General features: G+C 41.3%; 1 protein-coding gene across 1 annotated transcript in view; it reads right to left on the minus strand.

The window, feature by feature from the left end:
- SPOCK1 (SPARC (osteonectin), cwcv and kazal like domains proteoglycan 1) overlaps positions 1-16,925 on the minus strand; it is a 588,816-nt gene that overhangs the window by 21,829 nt on the left and 550,062 nt on the right. Inside the window, exon 7 of the mRNA XM_052643320.1 lies at positions 13,284-13,400. Coding sequence (XP_052499280.1) covers positions 13,284-13,400 — 117 coding nt within the window. The remainder of the gene's footprint in view (positions 1-13,283; positions 13,401-16,925) is intronic.

Below are 16,925 nucleotides of genomic sequence, written 5' to 3' on the forward strand. Positions count from 1 at the left end.
AAAGGGTGCCCCAGGGCCCACCCCCTCCCCAGGTATATTCTCAGCAGCCTTCTACCAGAATATGTGGTGGTGGTTGGTTTTTAAATGAAACAATTTAAAATGCACTAAAATGGAAGTCAGCATTTGAGGAAAATGTGTTCTAACGGGAACAAATCCCCAGTGCTAATTTATCTGTTATATAAATAGGAGTTTTCATGTATATAGAGAGTATAGATTCTATCTATACAAAGATACTAGAAATTCATAAATAGGAATTTATGAGACTTGCTTAAAATAAGGGATACCTGAAAAGAAGAGTACAAACATGGTGAGTAAGAGGACTAATGGATAATACTGCAAACTATGCTTTTATATTGAGGAAAAATTATTTGAAAAACCAAAAGAACCTATTGTAAAAAGGATGGCAGTGAAATGAAACTAGGTGGCACAATCCAGAAGCAGTGATTATATCTCAAAGGACTGTTCAATCCCAAAGTCTGAACATTAATGGGAAAACAAGCCAGATACCTGCCTCTGTTCTCCATTTTTTTTTTTTCTGCAATCCCCTCAAGAGATAAATGATATGGAATCCAAATTGACTCAGACAATCATTTCTTTATTTCCCAGGGATGGGGAGGAGGGGTAGTTTTCTTAAAGAATTGTTTCTACAATGGAAACTATATGTACTCAAATAATGATGCTTGGCTTAACACTGGGGATATTAAGTCTACTGTAGACAAGCCCCAGAGAAGATGTGCCCCACATCTAAAACTCATCTTTCTTTCAGAATCAAAACCACCAGGCCATTTCAAATTATTCCATAATCTGGATTTTTAAGACTGGTTTTATTTTCCTGAGAAAATTATGAAAATAGTTCACTTTTGTGTTACTTAAGGCACTCTTCTAAGCATTTTATAGTTGATTATCTCACTGAATCCTTCTAACAGCTTATGAAATGATGCTTTATCCTCTCTAAAGGTTTTTTTTTAAGCTCAAGGTTTAAGTAACCTATTCAAGGTCATACAGCTGTGGGGCTGAGATTCAAGCCCAGGTGGCCCAACCTTGAGTCTATATTCTCGGTCCCTCCTCTTCTAGGGCTGCTTCTGCCTTGCATGACATGGGATCCTCCTACCCTGAGGACATCCAGTAGGTTTGGGTGCTAAGCTGAGGGATGAGCAATGCAAGGGGTGACAGAGTAACTGTCAGTGAGGCTTCTGATGGCGTTGATTGTCCCTCTGGGGTTCTTACCTAGCCTGTCATTGGATTCTTTGTGTCTCAGCAGGAACCCCCTGCTTAGCCAGCACGATATAGGACAGAACAAAGCATGCCCACCCTTTAAAGCAGTGTCTTTACAAAAGAGTCTTCACTGTCCAGAGGTCAGTAAACTGTTACAGCTCCTCCTCTGAGCTCTCATGGAAGCCTATGCTTCCCTCCCATTTTCAGTACCTGTAAATTAGACTCTTAGTTACTTGACAGCAAATATTGTCTTGTTTCCTTCATAGACTCAGCCTGTAGAGGCATACAGGAAGCGCCCAATGGAATTTGTTGAGAGATGTTGTCTAGCTGTTGCAAAGTTTAGCCCCTTCCAATATAAAAATCCTTCCATTTTTAAATTTATTCTTTTTGATATCTTAAAACACATCTTAGAAAAATACCCCTTCTCAAGAAGAGATACTATGGAACATAATCTGGCCTCTTCTTTGACTGAAGGTCATGACTGGACAATCTCTATGTTGATGATGTCCTCAGGGGCAACTGAATAAAGGAAGATAATTTACTCTGACACTAAATGGCTACACACTTTTGTATAGAATAATTTATGTGATATTCATCCATGTTAGAAGATATTACCATTTTAATACATAGGAAAGGGAAATTTTATTTTTTAGTGTTCCAAGAACTCTGAGAACTTCTTTACAAATGTTTGTCACCAAATATTCTTCTTGGAAAACATGAATCATGGTAAAAAAAAAAAATGTACATCTATGCTAAGTTCAGTTGTGGGGGGTTTGTTTTTTGTTTTTGAGCTATACATTATATAATTTAGAATCACTCACTCTTTGGTTGTAATAAAATGTAAGCAAGTTGATCTTTAAACTTTTTTGGCATCTTGAAATTGAAAACAGACTAATGTTATCTACACCTCAAGGAACAATCAGAAGAAACTAAATCCTGACATCATTAGACCTGGCCATTTGCATATATATGTTCAAAGGATGTATGTCCATGATATATCAAACATCATGCTGGTACTTGTTTAAATTTCTTCACAGTCCAGTGTATAGTAGTGCACAGTCCAGTGTACATCCAATATATGTCCAGTGTACATACAGTATGTACAATCCAGTGTACTGTATACAGTGGTGTACAGTCCAGCACACATCTAGGGCACATCTGGTGCATAGCTGGCACACAGTTGGCCATATCTGGACACAATTGGCATACAGCCCAAATGCACATCTGGCACACAGCTGGATACATCTGGCACACAGCTGGACACAGCTGGAACACATCTGGCACACAGCTGGAACACATCTGGCACACAGCTGGAACATAGCTGGACACATCTAGCACACATCTGGACTACAGCTGGAACACAGCTGGAACACATCTGGCACACAGCTGGAACACATCTGGCACACAGCTGGAACACATCTGGCACACAGCTGGAACATAACTGGACACATCTAGCACACATCTGGACTACAGCTGGAACACATCTGGCACACAGCTGGAACACATCTGGACTACAGCTGGAACACATCTGGCACACAGCTGGACACATCTGGAATGCAGCTGGAACACATCTGGAATACAGCTGGAACATAACTGGACACATCTAGCACACATCTGGACTACAGCTGGAACACAGCTGGAACACATCTGGCACACAGCTGGAACACATCTGGACTACAGCTGGAACACATCTGGCACACAGCTGGACACATCTGGAATACAGCTGGAACACATCTGGAATACAGCTGGAACATAACTGGACACATCTAGCACACATCTGGACTACAGCTGGAACACAGCTGGAACACATCTGGCACACAGCTGGAACACAGCTGGAACAGCTGGCACACAGCTGGCACACAGCTGGATATAGCTGGAACACAGCTGGACACATCTAGCACACAGCTGGACACAGTTGGCACATAGCCCAAATGCACAGCTGGACACATCTGGTGCACAGTTCAAATGCACGTCTGGTGTACAGTCCAAGGGCACTTCCCACTGTGCAATGTACAGCCCAGTGTCTGTCCAGTGTACATCAGTATGCCTACTGTATTGTCCAGTGTATGTCCAGTGTACACCAGTGTGTGTCTAGTGTATAGTGTACAATTCAATGTACACCCAGTGTACGCCTAGTGTACAGGCCAGTGTCTGTCCAGTGTAGTGTATATTAAGTGTATAGTCCAGTGTACATCCACTGTACAATCTATACACTGCAGTGTATGTCCAGTGTCTTTGTGCCTGTCTTCTCCATATTCACAAAATTCTATGATTGGTTCTTATAGTCCTTCTTAAAAGAAATGGCAATGAACAAGTAGTAAGTTCAAAGAAGGAAGAATAAAAGGAACAAAATTTAAGTGAACTGAAAATTGTATTGCTTGACACTGAATTCAGGTCAGTGATGAGCAAGGGCAAGTTACAGAACTTCTCTGTATATCAGTTTCTCATTTTCTTCAGCTGTTTTGTAAAAATGTTAGCCACACCTCTTCAGACTTACAGTTTTTAGTAATACTTTCTGGATCTCTCAAAAATGTGAGTCAAGAAGAGCCAAAGGAAACATGACAGTCCAGTGTAATGCAGTATCCTTCATTTCTCTGTTGTTGTCTGATTGGTTGGTGAGATCTGAGTTGTTCTTAATTTGCTAAGTCATTTTTTCCACTGTACTAACTAGCTATCATGTCAATCTTTCCATTTCAATTGCTGCTTTAAGGTCTAAAGCTGTGGAAAAGGAAGGACTAGTAAGCCCATTTATGCACATGATTCCTGACCGCCTTTGGTCCTTCCTCTTCATGGCTTTTTGGGCCAGAGCCCATTTCCCCATTTTAGGGATAAGTCTGGAACAGCAACTACTGGCATCCCAGGATCATGTCTCCATCCCAGGATTCTGGGAAATTTTAATATTGCTTACTGAGCACCAAAAAGAAGTGCTAAACTGGTTGGGCAGTAGGCTAAGGTCAAGCCCACCCACACCTATTTGGAAGGCTCTAGAAGAGAGGCATCTGCATCTGCTATCCAGGGATGCAGGGGGAACAGACTAGCCCTTCTGGTTGGTTGGCCCCAAACTCATGGGACTTCTAGGGTTGCATGGTTTCCCCTTCAGAACTCCTGGGCTGACAATATCTCTCCCTCCTGTGCCTCATGGACGAACCCAGTGTCATTCCTTTATATCCCTGCACTCCAACTGTTTCAGAACATCACACCTAAAAGCCTCTTCAGGGACTCAATTTGCTTGTGGCCAAGGGCAGGCATTTTGCAGGCTCACTGGCTGTCAGCAGAAGGAGTCTCCTGAAACTGGAGGCTATGAGAAGCGGCTCTTTCATATCAATCTGCTCTTCATTGAAAGGTTGTACAGAAAGCCCAGTGGCTCAGCCACTCCTCGAAGATCCCTGGGAAAAGCTTCCCACTGTGCACAACTCCCAAGGAACCTTTGACATGAATGGGAAGAATCTTACATTCCTCTTCACACTCATACAACCACCAGGACCTTCTCTTTGGATATACAGCATATGCTTCCCAGAATCGACCTTTCCCTTAATTGGTAAAAATTCCAACCTGGTGAACAAATTGTCCTCTAGATCAACATTCTCTAGGTGGCTGTGAACAGCAAAGAATAACCCTTAAATTATGAAGAATATTCTGATTTGAGTCGAAGACCAGATCCTGGTTAGACTTTGGGTCCCAGCAGTTACCAGTGTCACTTCTTACTCACTTAGCTCAATCCAAGAGCATTACATTCAGAAATCCTGTCAACACAAGTGTGACATCAGGGATGGGGTAAAATACTCTCTGCTTTAAATAACGTGTGTTTTTATATTTATTTTGACAAATCAGTAAAAATCACTACATAGAAAAGGCTTGTGGCAAAGCTCCATGTATCTTGACAGCTGTGCTATTGAGTCAGCCCTTCTGTACCAACTGGCCAAAGTGTAGAGAAGCGCTCCCCTAGTGGCCTGTGGGTTAGAGGCAGTGAGAGGCTCCACCAAAGTACAAACATGCAGACCTAACCCCCAGTTTGCTCTCCGGCATATGGAGAGGTTTGGAGCATGGTCTTCAGCCTCTTCAGCGATGGTGGAGGGAATGCTTGTCGGGTAGTCTATCTCTGGAAAACAAAATGTAGTCTCACTAATGCCCCAAAGCCTGAGTTATCAAAGATGTTTGCTACCATGTTGCTTAAAATAGGTGGGCATTAGGAGCAACTTCAAAGCTCCCAAATAAAGGTCTAATTACATGAATTATGTTATATCAATATATTGAGATTCTATGTCATGTCTACAAAGCAGAATACTACTCAACAGTATAGAAAGATAGTCATAGTGTATTGCTGAATAATAAAAGAAGGCCATAAAACAGTCTATAAAGTGTGCATGTGTATACATACACACAGAAACATATTTTTTTTCTATATGACAAGGAAAAAAAAATTGAAGAATATGCCATGCCAGGAGAGCTTAAAGCTATGAAAATGGTGTGGTTCTATATATTTCTTAATTGAAGTATCAGTCAGTTCAGTCACTCAGTCGTGTCCAACTCTTTGCAACTCCATGGACTGCAGCACGCCAGGCCTCCTTGTCCATCACCAACTCCTGGAGTTTGCTTAAACTCATGTCCATTGTGTCAGTGATGCCATCCAACCATTTCATCCTCTGTCATCTCCTTCTCTTCCTGCCTTCAATCTTTCCCAGCATCAGAGTCTTATCCAGAGAGTCAGTTCTCTGCATCAGGCAGCCAAAATATTGGAGTTTCAGCTTCAGCATCAGTCCTTGCAATGAATATTCAGGACTGATTTCCTTTGGGATTGACTGGTTGGACCTCCTTGCAGTCCAAGAGACTCTCAAGAGTCTTCTCCAACACCAAAGTTCAAAAGCATCAGTTCTTCATGGCTCAGCTTTCTCTTTATACTCCAACTCTCACATCCATACACAACTACTGGAAAAAACATAGCTTTGACTAGATGGACCTTTGTAGGCAATGTAATGTCTCTGCTTTTTAATATGCTGTCTAGGAGAAGGCAATGGCAACCCACTCCAGTACTCTTGCCTGGGAAATCCCATGGACAGAGGAGCCTGGTAGGCTACAGTCCGTGGGGTCGTGAGGAGTTGGACACAACTGAGTGACTTCACTTTCACTTTTCACTTTCATGTACTGGAGAAGAAAATGGCAACCCACTCCAGTATTGTTGCCTGGAGAATCCCAGAGACGGGAGCCTGGTGGGCTGCTGTCTGTGGGATTGCACAGAGTCGAACACGACTGACGTGACTTAGCAGCAGGTTGGTCATAGCTTTCCTCCCAAGGAACAAATATCTTTGAATTTCATGGCTGCAGTCACCATCTGCAGTGATTTTGGAGCCCCCCAAAATAAAGTCTCTCACTGTTTCCATTGTTTCCGTATCTATTTGCCAAGAAGTGATGGGGCTGGATGCCAAGATGTTAGTTTTCTGAAGGTTGAGTTTTAACCCAACTTTTTCACTCTCCCCTTTCACTTTCATCAAGAAGCTCTTTAGTCCTTCTTCACTTTCTACCATAAGGGTGGTGTCATCTGCATATCTGAGGTTATTTATATTTTTTCTGGCAGTCTTTATTCCAGCTTGTGTTTCATCCAGCCTGGCATTTTGCATGATATATTCTGCATATAAGTTAAATAATCAGGGTGACAATATACAGCCTTGAGATACTCCCCAATTTGGACCAGTCTGTTGTTCCATGTCCAGTTCTAACTGTTGCTTCTTGACCTGCATTCAGATTTCTCAAGAGGCAGGTCAGGTGGTCTGGTATTTCCATCTCTTGAAGAATTTTCCACAGTTTGTTATGATCCACATAGTCAAAGGATTTGGCATAGTCAATAAAGCAAAAGTAGATATTTTTCTGGAATTCTCTTGCTTTTTTAGTGATCCAACAGATGTTGGCAATTTGATCTCTGGTTCCTCTGCCTTTTCTAAATCCAGCTTGAACATCTGGAAGTTCATGGTTCACATACTTTTGAAGCCTGGCTTGGAGAATTTTGAACATTACTTTGCTAGCGTGTGAGATGAGTACAATTGTGTGGTAGTTTGAGCATTCTTTGGCATTGCCTTTGTTTGGGATTGGAATGAAAACTGACCTTTTCCACTCCTGTAGCCACTGCTGAGTTTTCCAAATTTGCTGGCATATTGAGTGTAGCACTTTCACTGCATCATCTTTCAGGATTTGAAATAGCTCCACTGGAATTCCACCACTTCCACTACCTTTGTTCATAGTGATGCATCCTAAGGCCCACTTAACTTTGCATTCCAGGTGGTCTGGCTCTAGGTAGGTGATCACACTATCGTGGTTATCTGGGTCATAAAGATCTTTTTTGTATAGTTCTATGTATTCTTGCCACCTCTTAATATCTTCTGCTTCTGTTAGGTCCATACTATTTTTGTCCTTTATCAAGCCCATCTTTGCATGAAATGTTCCCTTGATATCTCTAATTTTCTTGAAGAGATCTCTAGTCTTTCTCATTCTATTGTTTTCCTCTATTTCTTTGCACTGGTCACTAGAAAGGCTTTCTTATCTCTCTTTGCTATTCTTTGGAACTCTGCATTCAGATGGGTATATATCTTTCCTTTACTCCTTTGCCTTTTGCTTCTCTTCTTAGCTATTTGTAAGGCCTCCTCAGACAACCATTTTGTCTTTTTGCATTTCTTTTTTTGGGGATGGTCTTTTAATTGAAGAATAGGTGATTTACAATATTGTATTAGTTTCAGGTGTACAGCATAGTGTTTTTGCAGATTATACTCCATTCTACGTTATTATAAGAAAATGGCTATAAATCCCTGTGTTGTATATTACTGCCTATCTATTTTATACATGATAGTCTGGTTTTTGTATCTTTATATGTACTTAAATGTATTTCCTAAAAATCAGTATTAAATACTAGATAACTTTGCAACCCAATTTAAAAAAATTAAACAAGACCCCTATATATGTTGTCTTAACTTATGTGCAGAGTACATCATGAGAAACACTGGGCTGGAAGAAGCACAAGCTGGAATCAAGATTGCCGGGAGAAATATAAATAACCTCAGATATGCAGATGACAGCACCCTTATGGCCGAAAGTGAAGAAGAGCTAAAGAGCCTCTTGATGAAAGTGAAAGAGGAGAGTGAAAAAGCTGGCTTAAAGCTCAACATTGAGAGAACTAAGATCATGGCACCCAGTCCCATCACTTCATGGCAGACAGATGGGGACACAGTGGAAACAGTGGCTAACTTTATTTTTCTGGGCTCCAAAATACTGCAGTTGGTGACTGCAGCCATGAAATTAAAAGACGCTTACTCCTTGGAAGAAAAGTTATGACCAACCTAGATAGCATATTCAAAAGCAGAGACATTACTTTGCCAACAAAGGTCCATCTAGTCAAAGCTATGGTTTTTCCAGTGGTCATATATGGATGTGAGAGTTGGACTGTGAAGAAAGATGAGTGCTGAAGAATTGATGCTTTTCAACTGTGGTGCTGGAGAAGACTCCTGAGAGTCCCTTGGACTGCAAGGAGATCCAACCAATCCATTCTGAAGGAGATCAGCCCTGGGATTTCTCTGGAAGGAATGATGCTAAAGCTGAAGCTCCAGTACTTTGGCCACCTCATGCAAACAGTTGACTCATTGGAAAAGACTCTGATGCTAGGAGGGATTGGGGGCAGGAAGAGAAGGGGACGACAGAGGATGAGATGGCTGGATGGCATCACTGACTCGATGGACGTGAGTCTGAGTGAACTCCGGGGGTTGGTGATGGACAGGGAGGCCTGGCGTGCTGCGATTCATGGGGTCACAAAGAGTCGGACACAACTGAGGGACTGAACTGAACTGAACAAGAGACCCACTTCAAAAGAAGGCACACATACAGACTGAAAGTGAAGGTCTGGAAAAAGATATTCCATGCACATAGAAACCAAAAGCAGGAGTAGCAATACTCATATCAGATAAAATAGACTTTAAAAGAAAGGCTGTGAAAAGAGACAAAGATGGATACTACATAATGATCAAAGGATCAATCCAAGAAGAAGATAAAACAATCATAAGTATATATGCACCCAACATAGGAGCACCACAATATGTAAGACAAATGCTAACAAGTATGAAAGGGGAAATTAACAATAATACAATAATAGTGAGAGACTTTAATGCCCCACTCACACCTATGGATAGATCAACTAAACAGAAAATAACAAGGAAACACAAACTTTAAATGATACAATAGACCAGTTAGATCTAATTGATATCTATAGGACATTTCACCCCAAAACAATGAATTCCACCTTTTTCTCAAGCGCACATGGAAACTTCTCCAGGATAGATCACATTTGGGGCCATAAATCTAGCCTTGGTAAATTCAAAAAAAAATTGAAATCATTCCAAGCATCTTTTCTGGCCACAATGCAGTAAGATTAGATGTCAATTACAGGAGAAAAACTATTAAAAATCCCAACATATGGAAGCTGAACAACACGCTGCTGAATAACCAACAAATCACAGAAGAAATCAAAAAAGAAATCAATATATTCATAGAAATGAATGAAAATGAAAACACAACAGCCCAAAACCTATGGGACACTGTAAAAGCAGTACTAAGGGGAAGGTTCATAGCAATACAGGCTTACCTCAAGAAATAAGAAAAAAGTCAAATAAATAACCTAACTCTACACCTAAAGCAACTTGAAAAGGAAGAAATTATGAGCCCCAGGCTCTGTAGAAGGAAGGAAATCTTAAAAATTAGGGCAGAAATCAATGTAAAAGAAACAAAAGAGACCATAGCAAAAATCAACAAAGCCAAAAGCTGGTTCTTTGAGAGGATAAATAAAGTTGACAAACCATTATTAGCCAGACTCATCAAGAAACAAAGGGAGAAAAATCAGATCAATAAAATTAGAAATGAAAATGGAGAGATCACAACAGACAACACAGAAATACAAAAGATCATAAGAGACTACTATCAGCAACTATTTGCAAGTAAAATGGACAACTTGGAAGAAATAGACAAATTCTTAGAAAAGTACAACTTTCCAAAACTGAACTGGAAGAAATAGAAAATCTTAACAAACCCATCACAAGCACGGAAATTGAAACATAATCAGAAATCTTCCAACAAGCAAAAGCCCAGGACCAGATGGCTTCACAGCTGAATTCTACCAAAAATTTAAGGAAGAATTAACACCTATCCTACTCAAACCCTTCCAGAAAATTGCAGAGGAAAGTAAACTTCCAAACTCATTCTATGAGGCCACCATCTCACTAATACCAAAACCTGACAAAGATGCCACAAAAAAAGAAAACTACAGGCCAATATCACTGATGAACATAGATGCAAAAATCCTTAAGAAAATTCTAGCAAACAGAATCCAACAACATATTAAAAAGATCATACATCATGACCAAGTGGGCTTTATCCCAGGGATGCAAAGATTCTTCAATATCTGGAAATCAATCAATGTAATACACCACATTAACAAATTGAAAAATAAAAAAACATATGATTATCTCAATAGGTGCAGAGAAAGCCTTTGACAAAATTCAACATCCATTTATGATAAAAAAAAACCCTCCAGAAAGCAGGAATAGAAGGAACATACCTCAACATAATAAAAGCTATACATGACAAACCCTCAGCAAACATTATCCTCAAAGGTGAAAAATTGAAAGCATTTCCCCTAAGTCAGGAACAAGACAAGGGTGCTCATTCTCACCACTACTATCCAATATAGTTTTGGAAGTTTTGGCCACAGCAATCAGAGCAGAAGAAGAAATAAAGGGAATCCAGATTGGAAAAGAAGTAAAACTCTTGCTGTTTGCAGATGACATGATACTTTACATAGAAAACCTTAAAAACTCCACCAGAAAATTACTAGAGCTAATCAATGAATATAGTAAAGTGGCAGGATATAAAAACAACACAGAGAAATCTCTTGCATTCCTATACACTAACAATGAGAAAACAGAAAGATAAATTAAGGAAACAATTCCATTCACCATTGCAATGAAAAGAATAAAATACTTAGGAATATATCTACCTAAAGACACAATAGATCTATATATAGAAAACTATAAAACACTGATGAAAGAAATCAAAGAGGACACAAATACATGGAGAAATATACCGTGTTCATGGATTGGAAGAATCAATATAGTGAAAATGAGTATACTACCCAACACAATCTACAGATTCAATGCAATTCCTATCAAGCTACCAACAATATTTTTCAGAGAACTAGAACAAACAATTTCACAATTTGTATGGAAATACAAAAAACCTCGAATAGCCAAAGCAATCCTGAGAAAGAAGAATGGAACTGGAGGAATCAACCTGCCTGACTTCAGTCTCTACTACAAAGCCACAGTCATCAAGACAGTATGGTACTGGCACAAAGACAGAAATATAGATCAACGGAACAAAATAGAAAGCCCAGAGATAAATCCACACACCTATGGACACCTTATCTTTGACAAAGTAGGCACAAATACACAATGGGGAAAAGACAATGTCTTTAACAAGTGGTGCTGGGACAACTGGTCAACTACTTGTAAAAGAATAAAACTAATACTTTCTAACACCATACACAAAAATAAACTCAAAATGGAGTAAAGATCTAAACATAAGACCAGAAACTATTAAACTCCTAGAGGAAAACAGGCAAAACACTGTCTGACATAAATCACAGCAGGATCCCCTATGACCCATCTCCCAGAATATTGGAAATAAAAGCAAAAATAAACAAATGGGACCTAATTAAAATTAAAACTTCTGCACAACAAAAGAAACTATAAGCAAGGTGAAAAGACAGCCTTCAGAATGAGAGAAAATAATAGCAAACAAAGCAATAGACAAAGAATTAATCTCAAAAATATACAAGCAACTCCTGCAGCTGAATTTCAGAAAAATAAAAGACCCAATCAAAAAGTGGGCCAAAGAATTAAACAGACATTTCTCCAAAGAAGACATACAGATGGCTAACAAACACATGAAAAGATGCTCAACATCACTCATTATCAAAGAAATGCAAATAAAAACCACAATGAGGTACCATTTCACACCGGTCAGAATGGCTGCTTCCAAAAGTCTATAAGCAATAAATGCTGGAGAGGGTGTGGAGAAAAGGGAACCCTCTTACACTGTTGGTGGGAATGAAAACTAGTACAGCCACTATGGAGAACAGTGTGGAGATTCCTTAAAAAAAAACTGGAAATAGAATTGCCATACAACCCAGCAATCCCATTGCTGGGCATACACACCAAGGAAACCAGAATCAAGAGAGACATGTGTACCCCAATGTTCATCGCAACACTGTTTATAATAGCCAGGACATGGAAGCAACCTAGATGTCCATTGGCAGACGAATGGATAAGAAAGCTGTGGTACATATACACAACGGAATATTACTCAGCCATTAAAAAGAATACATTTGAATAAGTTCTAATGAGGTGGATGAAACTGGAGCCTATTATACAGTGAAGTAAGCCAAAAAGAAAAACACCAATACAGTACACTAATGCATATATATGGAATTTAGAAAGATGGTAATGATAACCCTATATGCGAAACAGCAAAAGAGACACAGATGTATACAACAGTCTTTTGGACTCTGTGGGAGAGGGTGAGGGCGGGATGATATGGGAGAATGGCACTGAAATGTAAAATATCATATGTGAAATGAATCACCAGTCCAGGTTGGATGCATGATACAGGATGCTCAGGGCTGGTGTACTGGTATGACCCAGAGGGATGGTATGGGGAGGGAGGTAGGAGTTGGGTTCAGGATGGGGAACACATGTACACTCATGGTGGATTCAAGTCAATGTATGGCAAAACCAATACAATATTGTGAAGTAAAACAAATAATTTTAAAAATTAAATGGTTGTATTTTCTTGATTCTATGGCATTTCCTTGTCCTCCAATATTTTAATATTTCTGAAATTGCAGTGCATTTCAAGTCATTGTGTACATTTAACTTAGTGTTTCTTTTAACAACAGCATCTCAGGGTGGTCAATCAATATCAGTAACTGAGGAAATGTGGTGTTTAAAATGAAATAAACTAGCAAAAGTAAAGTGTCTTACTGCCTTGGGCTGTTTCAGAGCTGGTGGGCTTGATGACCCTGTTTGCATCCTCATGAAGGGCTCCAAACCAGTCCTTGAGTCGGGAAGCAAGGTTTCTCAACTCCTTGTCCGTGCAGGCTGGAGAAAAAGCAGATGGAAGAAACATTAAGTCTGTGGGCTCTCTCCCCTCAACAAGCAATGCTCCAAACAGAACTATCTCTCCAACCAGGATGTAACTCCTTACCCCATTGTGAAAATGCCCCAAAGATGTTGCCTTCACAGGTAAAGAGTGTAACAAAGTGAGAGCCGAGACTCCCAGGCAAGCAGCGCTATGCAAACCTGAACGTGGACTGCCTCTGCTCTCTGAAAGCAAGCTGGGGTGATCTTAGCATCATGTACCAGCCTCCAAAAGCTGCTATGGGTCCTTTTGCTAACCTGATCAAACTTGCTATTGCAGTTTACCAGAGAAGATCACATTTTCCACTGAACTCATGCCAAGAAATAAATACTTAGGGATAGCCAATGCTTTTAGGGAAAGGCAGCCTGGGATATAAAAAGACCCCAGTATGAGCAACTTTCAATTTTGCATCAGCTCACATGTGGGTTTCTGAGTATGGCATATTTTGCCGGGCTTTGGACAGACTGATTTGAATTTCCCTTATGGACAGATGGATGTCTCATCCCTGAAAGAGTCCTTTTTTGCAGCCCATCTTTAACTAACCAGCTCATCTTTTAGGGTATGACAGAGAAAATTAAATGAACACTCCTTCTGAGAACAAGAAACTCCAGATGCTGGATGGATAGGTGCAGGCTATCTGACAGTCTCAGTGAGAACTGAGACTGGAGGAGAGGAATCCCCAAAGGAGGGACAGTGGCACAGAGAAGGGAGCTCACTTTCCCTTGCTGCCTGATTTTACCCTAATTCTAGCCCCTGAGAATCCTGACAAAGGGTCCAGGAAGTGGGCCGCTAGCAAGAAGCAGAACATCCAGCACTGCATTTAGCAGGTTGCATCAGGAGGGACAGGAATTAGAGATCCAAGGAGATAAAGTCTCAGTGCAGAAAAAGTGAAGCCCACCACTGTCACTTTTCCCAAATTCTAAAAGCCAAGCAAGTCACCATTACGACACAGAGCTGCGTTCTGAATGTCTCACGGTGCTGGCAAGATGCAGATGAAGTCTAGAATTTGTCAATGCAGAGGGACCCCAGCGAACACCCAGGCTCTCCACCAGAAGGCACACGGGCAGTGATAAATGACCTGTGGGTCTCACTCAGACTCCCATCCAGCCTTCACTCGGCTGAGGCCATCAGCCCCCATCTGCCCTGCCAAGGGGTGAATCCTCTCCAGAAGACAACAATACTAGGCAGAGCCTCTCCTCCTGTTTACCTGACTGAATTTAGGAAAGCCCCTCTTTCATGAGCTTGGGATTCAGTACTTGATGGAGAACACAGCCCAACTTCCTAAACCTCAGGCAGGAAAGGACTCTCTTGCTCTCCACTTGAGGTGAGGTGGTAAGCAGACCCAGGCGAAGTCTATGCAACCTGAGTGTGCTCATGTCTAGCTGCTGCCTTCCTTCCAGCCAGGAGCCACAGCTGAACTCTGTAAAGCATGGAATGTGTAACCATTGCTTATACCCAGGTTGCTAATGACCTCAAGACAACACCTGGCTTCCAACAACTAGAACATGATTGTATCTGAAAACACCAGCCAGGAAACAGCACTGAGGACTGTCTGGAGAGGCAGCAGAGTATTTGAGCTCTGGAATATCGCTGCCTGGTGTAAATCCCGGCTCGGCCACTGACATGCTGGGTGACTCAAACCAGCCACTTAACCCCTCAGCGCCTCTGTTTCATCATACCTATAAACTCAAGGCATCATTATGTGACTATAAAATAGACAAGGTATGTAGCATGCTGAGGAAAACACCTGGTATATAGTAATTACTCAGCATGTGCCAGCTATGATTTTTATTACCTCTACTATTATTTTTATTTTAAAATTGATGATATATAGGTAAGTGTAGAGCAACTGTCACAGCATTCAGAAAACCAGTAAGATATACTAGCTAAGTTGCTTCAGTCATGTTCAACCCTGCAAAACTATGGACTATAGACTGCCAGGCTCCTATGTCTATGGGATTTCCCAGGCAAGAATACTGGGGTGGGTTGCCATGCCCTTCTCCAGGGGCTCTTCCCGACCCAGGGATTGAACCTGTGTGTTTATGTTTCCTGCACTGGCAGACAGGTTTTTTACCACTAGCACCACCTGGGAAGCCCCAGAGACAAATATAGCTAAACACAATTGGCTTTGGCCACACAACTGGCTTCGGCACACCTCTGTGCTAAACTGGTTAGATACCTCTGCTACACACACAGATACCTCTGCTATCCAGTAGAGTTGCTGTGAGCCACATGTGACTATTTTCATTTAAATTGATGAAAATGAAATAAAAGTTAAAATTTAGTTCTTCATTTGCACCCATCCCATTCCAAGTTGCTCAGTAGTCATATGTGGCTAGTGAATGACTCCATGTGGGACAACACAGATACACACAGTATTTCCAGTGTGGCAGAACATTGTCTAATGAGCACTGGATGAAGCTAGCCACCTTTGGGATTTCCAGCTTTCGCAGGTCCATTATGATATCCTGACATGTAAGCCTATGCCTCTAGCCCTTCCCTTCATTCCTCAGCAATGAGCTGAGGAAGGAGATCACATGCTCACTCAAGCTGGGGACCAGCATCCCATGTTGAGCCACGTGCACAGAAAGGAGGAGGAGCTTGTGCTGACAGTGGTGATGCTCGTCTCTGCCAGGTACTGGTACCAACCCTTGGGAGAAGCCTCCACTAACAACAGCCACAATGCAAAGCCTCTGGAGAATAGAAGGCTCTTTTTTTCTAACTTTTCAGACTTTGCACAGCTCTAAACAGGAGAGGCTGTGGTCTGTTTTTCCAAGGAGAATGGGATGTAGGCTCTATAGTCAATCTCAAGTTTGCAAATGGAAAATTAATAGCATCTATTTCTTCCTGATTGCCATGTACACTGTCTATTCTAAATGTTTTTTGAACGGAGAAAATTGCCAAGTCAACTTGCAAAGGAAATGAATCCCCATCTCATGCTGCAGGATGAATTAGTCATGTATAACTAAACCCTGACAGATGTGCAGGTAACCTATATCTTGAGAAGACTGGATTTCCCACCAGCTTCTCAAAGTATGCAGACTTTGGGTGGCTGATCAAGTCAGGGACTGGAGTCTTAAAGGAACAAACCTGTCGCTCAGGGAGAAGTCCTCAAGCAGGATGGCACTGGCCTGGGTAGAGAGAGATCAGAAGCTGAAATGGAGATAGGAGGCATTCAATTACTGGGCCCTATTCATGCTTAGTGTCCTCAGCTGAACAGTCCTTATAAGGAGCAAGTCAGGCACAGTCTGCCTGGGGCCAGATATGTCCCAGAGGAAAAAAATAATCAAAGACGATGGCACACAGAGAGCTATTTGCTCAGATTCGGTATTCTAGCCACAATGCAGCCTGTCTCCTGTGGGAGAAAAGTGCTTGCCTTTTAAGGTGCCTCTTGTAGCCCCTGAAAAAGGCAGGAGAGGATTAATGCTCCAGAAATAGGGGCCCTGACGGGTGCCTCTCACACACTCAGTTCCTTCCTTGGAAAA

This window comes from Budorcas taxicolor, chromosome 7 (genome assembly GCF_023091745.1).
Source record: "Budorcas taxicolor isolate Tak-1 chromosome 7, Takin1.1, whole genome shotgun sequence".
NCBI lineage: Eukaryota > Metazoa > Chordata > Mammalia > Artiodactyla > Bovidae > Budorcas > Budorcas taxicolor.